The sequence below is a fragment of the Kogia breviceps genome, chromosome 10, assembly GCF_026419965.1.
Source record: "Kogia breviceps isolate mKogBre1 chromosome 10, mKogBre1 haplotype 1, whole genome shotgun sequence".
Classification (NCBI taxonomy): domain Eukaryota; kingdom Metazoa; phylum Chordata; class Mammalia; order Artiodactyla; family Physeteridae; genus Kogia; species Kogia breviceps.
Genome location: NC_081319.1, coordinates 27,816,082 through 27,832,897, shown reverse-complemented (window position 1 = coordinate 27,832,897; position 16,816 = coordinate 27,816,082). Strand labels below are relative to the sequence as shown.

The following is a 16,816-nucleotide window of genomic DNA, read 5'->3' as shown; positions in this document are numbered from 1 at the left end:
TAGTAGCTCTATTTTTAGTTTTTTAAGGAACCTCCATACTCTTTTTCGTAGTGGCTGCGCGGATTTACATTCCCACCAACACTGTAGAAGGGTTCCCTTTTCTCCACACCCTCAAGAGCATTTGTTATTTGTAGACTTTTTGATGATAGCCATTCTGACCAGTGTGAGGTGATACCTCATTGTGGTTTTAACTTCCATTTCTCTAATAATTAGCGATGTTGAACATCTTTTCATGTGCCTGTTGGCTATCTGTATGTCTTCATGAGAGAAATGTCTATTTAGGTCTTCTGCCCATTTTTTGATTGGGTTGTTTGTTTTTTTGATATTGAGTTGTATGAGCTGCTTGTATATTTTGGAAATTAACCCATTGTCAGGTGCATCAATTGCAAATATTTTCTGCCATTCCGTAGGTTGTCTTTTTGTTTTGTTGATGGCTTCCTTTGCTGTGCAAAAAGTTTTTAGTTTGGTTTGGTTCCATTTGTTTATTTTTGCTTTTATTGCTTTTGCCTTGGGAAACTGATCTAAGAAAACATTGCTACAATTTATGTCTGAAAATGCTTTGCCTGTTTTCCCTTCCAGGAGTTTTATGGTGTCATGTCTTATATTTAGGTCTTTAAACCATTTTGAGTTTATTTTTGTGTATGGTGTGAGGGTGTGTTTTAACTTCATTGATTTACATGCAGCTGACCAGCTTTCCCAACACCACTTGCAAAAGAGACTGTCTTTTCCCCATTGAATATTTTTGCTGCCTTGGTTGTAGATTAATTGACCATAGGCATGTGGGTTTATTTTGGGGCTCTCTATTCTTTTCCATTGACCCATACATCTGTTTTTGTGCCAGTACCACACTGTTTTGATTACTGTATCTTTGTAATATTGTGTGAGGTCTGGGAGGGTTATGCCTCCAGCTTTGCTCTTTTTCCTCAGGATTGCTTTGGCAATTCATGTTCTTGTGTAGTTCCATGTAAATTTTAGGATTTTTTGTTCTAGTGCTATGAAAAATGTCATGGATAATTTGATAGGGATCACATTAAATCTGTAGATTGCTTTGGGTAATATGGCCTTTTTAACAACATTACTTCTTCCAATCCAAGAGTGTGGGATATCTTTTCATTTCTTTGGATCATCTTCACTTTCCTTTCTCAGTGTCTTATAGTTCTCAGCATATAGGTCTTTCACCTCCTTGGTTAGGCTTATTCCTAGGTATTTTATGTTATTTTGATGCAGTTTTAAAAGAGATTCTTTTTTCTTTCTCTTTCTGGTATTTCATTGTTAGTGTAGAGAAATGCCACAGATTTCTGTATATTTATCTTGTATCCTAGTACTTTGCTGAATTCATGTATTAGTTCTAATATATTTTGTGTGGGATCTTTAAGGTGTATGACTTGTTTTTAACCATTGTTGTCTCTGTCATAAAGAGTAGAGCAACTCTTTTGAATTAAGACTATGTTCCATGTGGAGCCAAATTGTTCCATTCTTGGCTACCTTCTGCATCCAGATTACTCAACTACTCTGCTACTCTATGTCTCAGCTTTCATCTGTAAAATGGAAATGATAACAGTACTTACTTTTTGGAGTCATTATAGAGATTAAACGATGGGATGTGTGTAGAATGCTTAGACTAGTGCCTGACACCACAGGAAGTGTTCAGGAGATACCAGGTAGGTTTCTTTGTTGCTGCTTTTTGTTGTTGTTGCTGAAGCCACTAGGGCAGCACTGTCCAGTAGCAACTAAGCAAGCCACATCCATCGTTTTAAATTTTCTGGTAGCCACATTAAAGCATGTAAAGAGAAACAGGTGAAATTAATTTTAATAGTGTTTTATTTAACCTCGTGTATCCAAAATATTATCATTTCACCATGTCAGGCTGGCCACATTTCTCACATTTATCTCAAGGCCTTAACAACTAACGAATCACTTAATTGAGAAAGTTTCTATTCCAACACTACATAACGTGCAGTGATTTGAGTAAAAGCAGTTTTTTTAAATGGTGGGTGAAGATGCCATTTTTAATCCATAACAGCTAGCTTTCATTATTAATTATGGTTAAATGCTCTTCTTTCTATAGAAGGTGTTTCCTTAATTGCCTTCATGCAAATCTGTCTGTAGCCACAGGGGGAGGGAATGGCCTGTAGTTAGCTGGCTAGTCTCAGATTTTATTTTTGCAGCCATGATTCAATAAGTTAAAACTTTGGATGCTCCAGGCTATTGGGAATTTAATTTTCCCTCATTATTAGCTTGTTTACTAATGAGGCAACCAAACAAGGCCTGACCCATCGTGTCTCAAATGTATGACAAAACTCATGTCCATCACCTTAGGTGTGACATTACAGTCCCTAATGTTTACCCTGGAGTTTATTATTATTCTTATAATGGACTCTGGTTTTGTTTAATTGCCATTCTATATCCATCCTATCAAATATTGTGAACATCAGCCTTTTAAGGGTTCATAATTATATTACTTTTGATATTCTCTCATTGCCCCCTTCAGCCGTGATGGTCCCCTCCCCACACGTTATGGACCAGAGCTCTTGCTACACTCAAACGGCATGAGTAGATTTCAACTTTCCTTTGATTCGAACAGATTAAAAACTAATTATTCTCTGTAATATTTTTACAATAAAAACTAAGTTGAAATGATTTATATACACTTCCAGCCAACACATTTGCAATTCAAGGTTAAAACTGTTCTTGAAACAGCACCAGTTAAAATGCAATTACAGCTCCCTAAGCAGGGATAAAAGAAAGAAATGTTTTACATGTTCACTTCAAAAGTTAAAAAGCCAATTAAATATTATAGAAATAAAAACTTTCATTAATTTTCACTAAATGATAAAGACTTCATTAGTTATATTAAAGATAAATCCAAGTGTGTTTATCACCTGCCCCTGGAAAAGAATAAGATGAAGAAAAGTGCTGGTTTTGGGAGGTGGATTCCATTTTCTTCTTGCACCTGCCATCTTGTTCATGGTTCCCAGTTCTTCCTGTGTTGGACCATAGGCTGTTTCTCTCCAGAGTGCCGAAAAATGCAAACAAGTTTATATCGCCAGTAGTGAAATGGCAGTAATGGGTGTCCTGCATGCTAGGGACTTTGGAGGTCAGCTAAAAGGAATTGTTTAGGGACTTCTACTATCATCAGATTCAGTTTTTTCTGCTACGGTGTTGCTCTTTCAGTGAATAATGCTGAGGGCCTGCTACGCATGTGGCGTGAAGTGACTGAAAGCATGCAGAACAGAGTCACACGGTCCCAGACCTCTAATCCTCACTTCACCTCTCAGTTCCTGTGTGATCTTGGGCAAGTGACTGGATGTCCCTCAGCCCAAGTTCCTTGTCAGTCAATAAGAATAAGAATAATACCGCCAGTGTTACCGGATTGCTATGAGGATTAAGTAAGAGAAAGCATATAACGTTCCTGGCACCTTGCTTTGTGCATAATCTATGCTCAGTAAATATTAGTTGGTAGTGTTAGTGCTATAATAATATTATTAATAACAATGTTACTTTAATGTTATTATTTTGAGCTGAGAACACGTTAGAAACCAAAACAATGTTTGTGAAGTACTTGTACCTGGCCAATAATGGGTTTGATGCATAGACACTGTAAGGTGCAATATGCATTATACAGATACATAAACACATTATATATGTATACTGTACATTGTAAATATACATATATATTATAAAGAAGAAAAGGAAGGCGAAGCCGCAGAGCTTCTTATGGTTGTAAGCTTAGCATGCAATCAGAGTTACCACATTCCTCATAAAATAATAATAATAACAGTAATGACAGTAATACTTACTGGGCACCTTTGGTGCGTCAGGAATTATGCCAAACCCTTGATCTGTAGTAGCTCAGTCAGTAGTAGTAACCAAAACCACGTGAGGTGGCTAATGATATTAGCTTCATTATACAGGTAAGAAAACCAAAGCACAGAAACATTAAGTACTTTGACTGAGGTCACACATTTAGCAAGTTGAGTTTAAAAACAGAGTTTGTAACCCAGGTAGTGAGTGGAAGCGTTTTGCATATGGAGAATAAGGCACAGGCCAGAGCATTAGGACTCCACGGTAAGAATGGGAGGCTGTTGAAAGGTATTAAACAGAGGTGTGTGCTGTGATCTCATGTACATTTTTGAAGGCTCACTGCGTGGATATTAACTAGATCTAGAAGAGTCAAAGAGATCACACACCAAAAGTGTGGCCCCGTCGAGGCCAGATAGACACAGCTTTGAAGTTTGTTCTATGACTCCAGCGTTACACGGGGCTGCCATGTGGCACCACTGTCAGTGGCACCTTCCTATTGTCATCTGCTCTGTAAATGGCATCCCACGGAATCCAGCAAAGTGGAGGTCCGGGTGGTGGCCAGGTTCACCTTTTGCGAATTTGGGTCCCAAGGCAAGGGTGAAGGACCAAGGGACAACCTCTGGCCCAGATGATTGCTGATCACCTGCCAAAGTGAAAAGTATAGGCTCCCCTTTGCCAATCCGGGGATCATGGAAGTTTCCACTCAATGGCCAAGCATGCCAGTTACCAACAGGAGAGGCCACTGGCAATTTTCATTCAATTGAGAGGAATGACAGAGTTTTAGTAAACGCTGCCAACCTACCGAAGGACGTTTGATGAGTCTACTAAGCTTGTCCTCCTTTTTCCTCTTTTATGAGACTGTCAACAGAAGCTATGATCCAGGGGACAGTATAATATCGCCCAGGTCATCAGTTCACTCTCAGAACCATCACATACTTCCTTTGAAATCTTCGGGCAAGTTGAGTTCATGACAAGGATATGGATGAGCTTTTCAGCCATAGCGTGTCGTTAAGCTGTAAGAGCAATTTAAGCGAAAGCATTTTTGTGTTAAATTCAGAACCTACCTCTTTTTACATTTAAATGACTAATTCTTTCCTGAGGCGTCAGAAATAAACTTTTTAGGAGAACTAAATGTTAGCTGTGAAAGAAGCAAGTATTTGAGAGAATAAACAAACCTTCGAGTCACATTGCTGAGGGTCTCCCAGGCCATCCTTTCCTGGCGTCTCAGAGATGAAAGTATTTCAGGACAGATGGCTAGTCTCTTCCAGAAAATTTCTGGTCTTACTTGCTATGTGTGGCAGCCCAGTCCATTTTTCTAAAAAAAAATCACCCTCAAAGTTAAGGAATTCCTCCCTCTATTCAACTCCCGTCTCTAAGGCTTTAATTTTAACCAGTTTCCTCTTATTTGGCCTTCTTTGGACATGGAGAAGAGCTGGTCAGCATCTTTCACATACAAGGGCCTTTCATCAAATTCCTCCTTACTCGCCTTTTCTTCACACTAATAAACAATTCCACTTCCTTTAACCTTTCCGCACAGGATTTACCCTCCATCCCTTTAATCATTTTGGTTGGTCTCTCCCTAGACGGTCTCCAGAGGGTCTTTGTTAATCCCTTTCATGTAATTTTAAGAAGTTATTTTCTCTGAGGAAGTCTTGAAATCTCCTCTCACTTTTGGAGGCATTCAGTTCTGATTTTGGTAGTCCGATCCAGTGAGTACACCTTGCTAGGTTGAGTTGATTTTTCCTTTCAGCACCTCCACTTTATTTTCATCTGAGTGGGTCACCTTTGGACAGCGTAAACAGCCCCGTTTTCCTAGTTTTTCTGCTTTTATTGCCTTTCTCCCTTCATTATAAATAAACAGCGAACATCAAAAGGAAGAATGGGAAGAAAGGCAAATTCTGAATAGCGACGATGTGAGTTGCTAGAAGAGAAGTTACATGAATTGTAGAAAATTAGAATGATAGGGGAATAACGGGCTACTTTTGCTTTCAGGCTGGTTGAGAGACCACCCTGCTTCTATCACCTTGATGAAGAAGCGGAAAAGCCTGTACGGTTTATTGTCACTTTCCACGTGCAGAAGAATTGGAGGGGAGGTGGAATGTTAAGTGAATTCGTATACTTAAATGATTTTTCTTGGCTATGTAAATTCATTGCCTTCTCATGCAAAGAGAGGGCGTGTCAGACTGGAAGCAGGTCAATTCTTTGAGGCTGTTTGAGAAACACTGGGGTTAGTTTCAGGCTTCAAGACCCCCATCCAGAAATCCAGGTCCTCATTCTCTTGTTATCTCATCCGTTGGCGTTAGCAACCGCCTGATCCCAGAAGTTTAGGGCAGCCACTCCACGCCTGCTTGGGAAGTGTTTTTCTAACACCATCCCACCTTGTCATTCTCTCCTGCAGAAAGCCTTCTGATTTGGCATTCAAGGAGCCAGATGGGCCAGAAAAAGTTCAGTTTCTCTCTTCTTTATTTCATTTTCTTCCCCCAGCTCAAGGAGCTGGTATTTTTGGTGGCTGGGCATTTTACATTACACTCCATTTCTCTGGTGACAAGAATAACTTTGTGGTCCATTGAGAACAAATTGCTGTCACTCAGCCCCTGCTCTATTCCTCTTATATAATACAATGACCCTTTTTTTTTTTTTTTTTTTCCACCCAGTAAGCAGAATGTTGAAGGCTGCAAAAAATCCTTTTTGATAGTAAAAATATGATCCTGGAGTGCTGATTTTTTTTTTCTTTCCTTTTCCATAAAAGTTTGGACAGTAGTCTTATGGGAAATGTTTCCTAATAATAATAATGATGATAGCAGCTAATCTTTACTAAGGGCTTACTGGCTGCCACATATATTTTAATCTTTTCAACAACCTTAAGATAGGCAGTACTAGTATTGTTATCTGTTTTACAGATGAGGAGACTTGAGTTACAGAAAGCTTGAATACTTTGGCTCTGATTACCCATCTGGTAAATGTTGAACTTGGGCAGTTTAAACTGCACACCATGGGTCTGGCAACTTGTGACAGCAACCGCTGAACTGGATCCCTAGTGTGTAGGAAGACGCTTAGTAAGAATTGAATCGCAAATATTTACTGAGCTCTTAACGCTTTAGGAACTGTTTTAAACACTGTGCGTGGATGATCTCATTTAACGCTGACCGAAACCCTATCGGGTCGATGCTGCTGTATTTCTCACCGTTTTATTGAGGAAGAATTGAGGCTCAGAGAAGTTAAGCAACTTTCTCAGCGTCACAGAGTGCTTGAGCCATGGAGTCAGAATTCCCACCCAAGAAGTCTGGCTCTAGAACCTGCCAGTTTCACTATAACTCTATGCTGCTTCCTGTAATACTGAAGATCTTGCTGGGGGCCGGAGGGGCGGTGAGGCCGCTGCAGAAAGACTGGGCCTCTTGTCTGAGACACAAACTGCGCAAGTTCTGTATACCCTCAAATGATGTGTTTTCCTGGTTAGTTGGTAGGACAGTAGCCGCAGCCAGATAGGCCCATTGGCAGTGATTCCAGCAGGAAGCCTGTGTCCTGCTGGGTTTGTCCCACGCGGCTTTGTCGGGCACTTCCTGCCATCTTGTGTTCTTGTCACCCCTATTGGCTTTGGACCCCACAGCTTTCTAACCGATGTTCTTTTTTCTCCTTTTCTCTGGTTCTCTGCTCAGCTCGAGGCTTTTTATTCCATCTTCACCACGGAGCAGCAAGACCACGTCAAGTCAGTGGAGTATCTGAGAAATAACTTTCGGCCGCAGCAGGGCCTGAACGACAGGGTGGTGTCCAAGTCTGCCGTCCGTGATGCCTGGAACCACGACATGACAGACTTCTTAGAAAACCCACTGGGGACAGAAGCCTCTAAAGGTACATTTGGATTAAGTGCCCTGGCCCAGAGGAAGATTCCTTGTCATAAATTACTTTGAATGACAAGGTGTTCAGAACCAGCCAAGAATTGGAACATGCCGTTAAAAGCATGTTTCTCTGCTAAAAGTGACTTGTCTGGATGATAAATAGAAGCATTTGTGGGAATAACTTCAGTTAGATACTTTCAGAATCGCCCTTTTGACTAGTAACATATTAGTCTTTCTCCCTATATTTTAACCTTGTAGCATCAACCCCAACTAGTGGATGTTTTAAAGCTTTCTGGTGTCTTACTTTTTAACTGTTTCCCTGCCGCGATCAGGTGTTTGTCTCTGAGCTCAAACATCAGGACCTCAGACTTGCTCCCAACACCCCAGCCTGCAGCTTTCTTACTAACTTCCATACCAGCATGATCATGGTGTGTCCACTGCTGACTCTTAAGATGGGTGAATATTAAAATGTTTTGTGATCTTTCTAGACACAGAGAGAGATGTAGATGCACTCCTCTTTCTTTTTTTTTTTTTTTTTTTTTTTTTTTTTTTTTTTGCGGTATGCGGGCCTCTCACTGCTGTGGCCTCTCCCGTTGCGGAGCACAGGCTCCGGACGCGCAGGCCTAGCGGCCATGGCTCACGGGCTTAGTTGCTCCGCGGCATGTGGGATCTTCCCGGACCAGGGCACGAACCCGTGACCCCTGCATCGGCAGGCGGATTCTCAACCACTGCGCCACCAGGGAAGCCCTCCTCTTTCTTTTTTAAACCTATTATTGGAGTGTCACATACAGGAAAGTGCACACATAATATGCACACAACATGATTACTTTTCACAAACTGAATATACTTGAGTAACAAACACCCAGATCAAGAAACTGATATCATTTGCTTCCCAGAAGCACTTCCTTTTCTTCACTCCTAGACACTATCCTTTCCAAGGGGTTACTGTGACCATGAATTGGCCTTGCCTCCTGGTCAATTTCATATAAATGGAATCAGCCGGTAAGTCCTCTCTTGTGTCTTGCTTCTTTTGCTTTACACTGGCTTGGAGAGTTATCTATGCTATTGGTTGTAGTTTATTCTTTCTTATGGTTGAATTTCATTGTATGACTGCACCTGAATTTATTTAGCCATTTCAATATACATGAATATATGGATTATTTCCATGTTTTGGTAGTGATGAAAGTTCTTGAACATGGCTTTTTTTTTTTTTTTTTTTTTTTTTTGCGTTACACGGGCCTCTCACTGTTGCGGCCTCTCTCGTTGCGGAGCACAGGCTCCGGACGCGCAGGCTCAGCGGCCATGGCTCAGGGCACCAGCGGCTCGGCGGCACGTGGGGTCTTCCCCGACCGGGGCACGAATCCGTGTCCCCTGCATCGGCAGGCGGATGGACTCTCAACCACTGCGCCACCAGGGAAGCCCTGAACATGGCTTTTAATGAGCATGTGGACATATCTCTGTTGGGTATGCACCCAGCAGTAAAATGACGACAGCCTGGAGGACACACATATTTTCAGATCTGGTTAGATACTGCTGAACAGTTTCCCAACATGACTCTATATACCGCTTTACACTTCTGTCAGCAGTGTAAGATAGTTTTCTATTTTTTTAACAATTTTTAAAGGCCTAATTTACATACCATAAAGTTCAGCTGTTGTGAATGTACAATTTAATAATTTTCAGTAAATTTATAGTTGTGCAGCCATCACCACATCCACTTTTAGAACACTTTCATCACCCCAGTAAGTTCCTTCATGCCCATCTGCAGTCAATTCTTTCTCCTAACCTCAATTCCAGCCCACCTCTGATTTGCTTTTATCTTCCACTTGACGTAGGATTTTAAGATTTATACATGTTGTAGCATGCGTCAGTAGCTCATTTCTTTTTATTGCTAAATAGTATCCCTATTTGTTTTTTTCAATAACAACTTTATTGAGATTTAATTCACATACCATAAAGTCCATTCTTTTAGAGTGTACACTTCAGTGGTTTTTAATGTTCACAAAAGTGTATACTCATCACTACTACCTACTGCAGAACATTTTTGTCACCCGCCAAAAGAAATTCCATAGTCATTACCAGTCACTCCTTTTTCTCCTGTCGCTCCTTCTTTCCCAGCTCTAGGCAACCACTAACGTACTTTCTGTCTCTACGGATTTGCCTATTCTGGAGATTTCATATAAATGGAATTGTACAATATATGGCTTTTTGTCTCTGGCTTCTTTCATTTAGCATCATATTTTCAAGGTTCATCCATATTTAAACATGTATCGAATTTCATTCCATTTTATGGCCAAATAAGATATCATTGTATGGATAGACCGCATTTTGTTTATCCATTTATCAATTGATAGATTCCAGTTTCTGGCTCTTATGAATATTGCTGCTATGAACGTTCGTGTTCACATTTTTGTATAGACATGTGTTTTCATTTCTCGTGGATATAAACCTAGGAGTAGAATTGCTGAGTCATAGGGCAACTCTTTGTTTACATTTTTTAAGAACTTCCAGACTTTTCCCAAAGCAGCTGTACCAGTGTACATTCCCATCGGCTTTTTCGGAGGGTTTTGATTTCTCCACATCCTCACCAACACTTGTTACACATCTTTTTTTTTTCAGCCATCCTACTAGGTATGAAATAGTATCTCTTTGTAGTTTTGATTTGCACTTGCCTAATGACTAATGATGTCCCTATTTGTTTTTGAATGATGTTCCTATTTGTTTTAAATTTCATAAAACCATGGTCCATATGACCAAATGCTTCTCCTTGTATTCCCCAAGATAATTCAGGTAAGTCCATGGCACCAAAGGCTGAAAGCCAGCCACACATGCTGGCAATCATCAGGTAGCCTGGTGTGCTTAGATTATTGACCTTTGAGATCTGAGTAGAAAAGAGCCAGTATAACGGAGTAGTCCCTTTCTCTTCTCCAGGCTTATGCAAAAAAGATATTAGAAAAGGAAGGGTGGTATTCTGTAATCTTCAGGTGATTCAAAAAAAAAAAAAAAAAAAAACCCTGTCTGATTGGCATCTTCTATCTGATTCTATCTGATCATTATTGGAAGCTTTTGGTGCCTAAGAGAGCTATGATGTTGAGCATAGAGCTGTGCATTGATTGGGCTATTGTCACAGAAGAAAGAAAAATTAATTAATTACATAAGGCAGGCATCAGTAAGCTCTTTTGGTTAAGGACCAGGTATTGGGTCATGTCATCTCTTGTTGCAACTACTCAGCTCTGCCACTGTAGCATGAAGGCAGCCATAGACAATATATAAATAAGTAGGTGTAGAAAATGTCTTCTAATAAAACTTTATTTGTAAAACTAGGTGACAGTCCCGATTTAGCCTGGGGATCATAGTATACTGACCCCTGCTCTAGGGAATGGCTCAAACTAAGATGATGGAACCCAATCTTAGGCTTGCTTGAAGGATTTTCACAGCGGCCGTGACTGTGAAAGTGTCCAGTGGTTGGTTCTGCTTTTCCATGACACTACAAGATCCTAGGACCAATTAGAGGTTTATTAACTTGGTAACCATTCACTGACCAATCCACCTTAAGACCTCTTCATCTTCCACTCCAGAAGTATGAGTGGAGCGTCTGTAGACTGAGCCCCACTTCCCTTGTTCCCTGGCTGTGATCACTGACTAGTGTTCATTGGGCAGCACTGCAGGAGATGCTTGACTTGATGTGCCCCCGCCCTGCCCTTCTGTCAGGATGATCAGACATCCTAGAATAGAGAAAACAGAATCAAGCCATTCAGTCCCAAGCACGAGACGCATCGCCACGTACGACACCAAAAGAAAGGGGGAACGGGCTTCCCTGGTGGCGCAGTGGTTGAGAGTCCGCCTGCCGATGCAGAGGACACGGGTTCATGCCCCGGTCCGGGAAGATCCCACATACTGCGGAGCGGCTGAGCCCGTGAGCCATGGCCGCTGAGCCTGCGCGTCCGGAGCCTGTGCTCCGCAACGGGAGAGGCCACAACAGTGAGAGGCCCGCGTACCGCAAAAAAAAAAAAAAGAAAAAAGAAAAAGAAAGGGGGAAGTCATCTTAATATTATATTGTTGCCGAAGAAAGATTTATAATGGATGTCATCCGTAAAAAATATAAAGCTTTAGTTTCCAGTAAATGGAAACAATATTTAGGCTTGGTGGATTGTTCGAGGGACATCCAATTCACCACTCTGCCGTTTGTCGGTAAATAACTTAGACAGACTTTTGGATTTAATGGGCTGTCATTTTAGTTATTCTGCAACACATCCCGGGCACATGGAAGAGCATTTCGGTGATTAAGTGCTGAATACTGTCTATTGTGAAGACTTTTGGAACAGTGAACAGAGAAAAAGAACTTCCCTTCCAGCAACATGAAACATATGGTTTATTAATTTAACAAAACCTGTTCAAACCACAGTAGAATCAAAACCACTTGATCTGATAATTTGATTTGATGGCTTAATTAAAGTGACACTGTATAATGTAATAAAAGCAAAGGAAATGAAGAGGACAGTGGATGGCCTTTGTCCCCTCCAGTCTCCTAAGCCAACGCCGTGGCTTTTGAGAATGGTTTTTGTTTTTGCCGACGGAGGGATCTCTTTGTTAGCTGCATTTTTTCAGTGCTAAAGATTGCTTCCTGTCTTGGTTAAAAGCAGTTTTTAAGGACATGTACCAGTGTGTGAGAATGCCTAAATAACTACCCTGTTTGCAATCCGAGCACACTGAGAAAGAGTATCACATTTTCCACCCAAATTAGCAAACAAAGAAGTAAATCCACGATCGCTTTTAAAAGGAGTTTGACATTGAAATCTTGGTTTTCTGCTATTTGGGGAGCAAATATTAATGTTGTTCTATTTTCGGTTTAATCATTTTCACTCACCACATTAATGAGCTTGAATTACTTTATCTTTAATAAAAGAAACTCTGATATGGAACATTTAATTCCTTTATCGGCAGCTGCCCTCCCAGAGACTCTTCCCAAAAGTTAGCTTGGTACTTTTAGTAACTTTCAACACAGAAAAGGGCTAAGGAAAGCACATTTTTAATGCAGCCGCCATGGAGTGGTTTTGACCCCCTTCTTTTAAAAATAACTATTACTAGCTATTAATTTTTAACCTTGGGAGTGATTAAGAAAGAAAGCAAAAAGTAGGGCTGTTTTTTTTGTAAGACTCTCCAACGTACTGGGTGCTCATGCTTTTAAAGGTCATGCCATGTTCTATCAAACATTTTTACAGGCTCAGATATCCCATGATGACTAATTTTATGTAAATAGATAGAGAGTTGGTGTAAGTTGCCTTTGATTGGTTGACATAAAGTTGATATTTCCTAGACATTTAACATAGCATTAACTACTTTGGGCTCATGTTTTCTAGCCAGTGAGTTTCTTTTCCCGTGTCAAGCATCTTCATCTACATTGAAGAGCTTTCTCTAGGAGCTGTGCCTGGTACACCTATGCTTAAAAAGGCTACATAGGGGTTTTCATGGGCCAGGTGCTATGCTAGCCTTTTCCGTTCGTATATGGTTTATTTAATCCTCAGAACAACCTCTGCCAGGATGCACTTTCCATTTGTCAAATATTTGTTGAGCATCTACTATGAACAAGTTTTAGGCACTAGAAATAAAGCTGAACAAGGGAGAAGGGTCTCTTATGGAGCTTAAGTTTTGGGGGGAAGGAAGAAATAGAGAGGTCAGTGATAAAGCTCTTCAGTGTTGTTTTGCAGATCAAATCAGGTGGTTTGCTAAGAGTGGCAGACATGGTGAGGCCAAGGGGAAGAGAGCTTCCCCAGAGAGGGTGGGTTGGTCTGGATAAGGAGCCAGCCCTGCAAACTTCTGAGAGGGAAAGCTCCTTTTGCAAAGGCCCTGCGGCATGGGAACCCGCAAGAGTGAAGTCTCAAAAGACTTTTCTTGGTAAGGCGTTAAGACTGTGTTCTTATGACGGTGGCCTTTGGCGGAGTCTAAGCAGGGCTGTGGAACCATCTGAACAGGTTTTTAGACCCATCACTCTGACTGTTATGTGAAGAATGTTTGCAGAGGACCTGGGGTGGAATCTGTAAGACCCACAGGAGGCTGATGGAAATATTCCTGGCAGGACAGTGCTTGGATGAGGGTGATCCTGGTGGATGTAGAAGTGATCCGTTGGGGATGGATTTTGTAACAGAGCCTCTGAGATTTACTAACAGTTTGGATGGAGGATGGGTGGGGGTGAGCAGAGAGAGAAATGCAGTGTTACTGTTTCTCTTTAACAGATGAGGGGTCTGAGATTCAGAGAGAACAGGTGGTCCCTCGTCCCGAGCCTCTCAGCCAGGAAATGGTAGAGCTGAGACGTGACCTGAGAGCCTCTTCTGTCCAAACACAGCATTCTTTCTATTTTCCAAGGGACTGCCCCCTTCCATATGAATCCACAAGAGGTGGTCTCTGTTTTAAATGTCATCAGGTGGCTTGCTTGAGCAATACAGTTTTATTGTTATCTTTCTGTGAATGAAGGCACTTTAAAAGTCCTTGAGGCAATTGGGTGCTCTTCCTAAAGATCATGTTTATCTTCCTGAAAGGAATCACTGGTCTCTGTGTTTATCTGCTTGGCTTGCTTTTGGCAGGTTATCTTGGGTCCTCGGGGCAGAGGTTACTGAGGTCTTGATCCCAGGGTTAGTCCCTGGGAGGGTCAGTGCACCCACTTGAAGTGGATGTCAGGGCCTCCTAGGCTAAGGATATTGTGCATCCTTGAATCAACAGGACCTAACACAGTACCTAAAATATAGCAGGTATACGGTCATTGTTCATTAAATGAATGAATGGGGAGACAATATAAGGGCAGTGGGTAAGAATCTAGACTTTGGAGTCAAGCAAACCTGGACTCAAATTCCACACCAATCATTTACTTCTGCACATCTGTGCTCTAGTTAATATCTAAGCCTAAGTTTCCTTTCCGTAAAATGGACCTAATAATCACATCCCCTTCCTTGGCTTGTGGCCTTTTAAGTAAGACAGTATAGAGAACAAATAGTACAGAGCCTGGGACATGGAAAGTACTCTGCAAATAATTGTACTTCCTTGTCTGTAGGTCAGCATTGGCTTTCAGGACAACGTATTACATGGGACATGATCACTGGAGAACATAGTTCCAAACAAGGGGACCACATCCTCTTCCTGGTAGAAATGCGAAGCCAGATTGTCTGAAATGGTTAAAACCTTTCCAGTGAATCGCACGGTCCGCAGCGTGGTCCACACGTCCTGTCCCCCTCCCCAACCCCGCCTTGCACTTCACTTTCCTTCGCCTCCTGCACCTCAGTCCACCAGCCGCACTGCAGTTCCAGCAGCCTCCTCCCTGGAAGGCCCCGGCCTCACCTCTGTGCATCATCCATTCCTTGTCAGCCTTCAAGGCTCAACTCGGTGGTCCTTCCCCATGAAGTTTCCTGGCCCAGACACTGTCGGGGCACCAGTACCTTTCTCTTGTAGCATTCTCAGCATTGGAATTTTACATTCGTGTATGTATTTTTTTTCCCTAATACCTAACTCTCCCACTACCTTATAAGCTCATAAAGGTTTAAAACTGTTTTTTTTTTTTTCTTTTTTTGTTGGAGAGAGGATACAATGCTTACTGTTGGCGCCTTAGTAAATATTGGACTGGAGGGAATGATGATGGATGGATGGATGGATGGGTGAAGCTAACCCACACGTGCCAGGTGGCCAGGAGTAAAAAAGATTCTTGCTACAAGAGTTGGCACAGTTGAGGCATTTATGATCTAGCCCAGGGTAGGTGCTCTAATAGAGGGAGGAGTGTAACCAGGCATTTGGAGTAGGATTCCACACCACTCCCAGTACCTGAAATCAGAGAGGCTCCTAGGATTTGGGAAGCCACCTTCCAAATCCATTTGACCATAAGCCACTTGGATGGAAGTGTTGGTATCAAAACACCACGGAGAGAGGGCTTTCCTCTCTGTCCCAAGGGACAGCCACGTTTCCCAACCACTCCACCACTCCTAAAAGCAGAGAAAGGGAAGCCCTGAAAGAGGCAGGCGCTGGTGTCAGGAGGCTCCCAGGCAGAACCACGTTATGGCTTGGGGGCCCTTGAGCTGATATTGTTCACAGATGCCAGAGCCCGCCTGTTGTTTTCACACTTTATAAATCTCACCTAATTACTTAATCCTCTGTCTCCATGCAGGTAGGCAGAGTTTGATCTTCAGGGCCGACTTAGGTGCCCTCCTGTGGCTTCAGCTTTTCTCTGCTCTCCAGGAAAATCTTCCCTGACACGGGGTTTGTTTGTGTGAGCACCGTGGTGCTTATGAACTGCAATCTGGAGGCTCATAAAGGCCACCAGCATCCCTACTCCCAGAGGGACACACTTCCCCTTTCTGTCACCAACGAATGTTCACAGCCCGTGGAGCAGGACGCTCCGAGATGTTCGCGTGCACCTCCCTCTCCTTGGAGTCATGGGAGTTGCGGTGGCTGGAGGGCAGACAATTTATCTTCTCCATTCTTCCCACTGACTCATCTGTAAACCAACACAGGCTGGTCGAGGTCGGTTTTTCTTCAGGTTCAAGGAACATGGGCCGAACCCTTGGCTTTCTCGGGCACAAGCAATGTTGTCACCTCCCCAGTCCTTGAGACCGTGTGTAAACGCACAGAGGGCGAGAGCATGGTGAGGCCTCTGGGGTCATCTTTTTCTCTCCTAAGCACAGCCGGGGGTCATCACAGTTGCTGGCTTCTCTCCTGGGCCCTCTCTGGACTGGTTTTGTGATTCCATTTTGTGGACAGAAATGAGTGTCTGGGCTGTCCCATGTCACATCTATGCCTGCGTAGACAAGGTGCCGTCTGTACATCTGACACTAGGCGCTAACAGGTTATCATCTGTCAAGTGCACAGAGCCCTCTGGTTTCCATGCAAAGGCTCCTGGGAAGAGAGGAGCCTTCTCCGTGAGGAGTGTACTGAGCATCTCAAACTGTTGGTCTTCACCAGCCAGCTAGAAGCCCAGTTCCTCAGAACATAAGGATCCGTATGCCTGGGGTGGCCAGGAGGCCAGGGTGGCTCCATCCCTCCCAAGTGCGGCACAGGTGATTTCCCACTGGGGCCCACTAGGGGCGCTGCTTGTTTGCAACCGGGTCTCCCCAATTTAAGTGGCAGGCTCCTTGATCTCTTGGGTCCTCTTGGCCAAGCCTAAGAGGCGCTGCTCGAGGCCAGTCCCCGGGTGTGGA

At 42.6% G+C, this 16,816-nt stretch overlaps 1 protein-coding gene across 7 annotated transcripts in view; it reads left to right on the top strand.

Moving 5' to 3' along the window:
* Positions 1-16,816, top strand: part of PTPRG (protein tyrosine phosphatase receptor type G) — a 741,743-nt gene that overhangs the window by 591,260 nt on the left and 133,667 nt on the right. For all 7 annotated transcript variants that reach the window (XM_059078092.2, XM_059078094.2, XM_059078091.2 and 4 more), the window contains exon 8: positions 7,461-7,653. In XM_059078092.2, the coding sequence (XP_058934075.1) occupies positions 7,461-7,653 (193 nt within the window). The remainder of the gene's footprint in view (positions 1-7,460; positions 7,654-16,816) is intronic.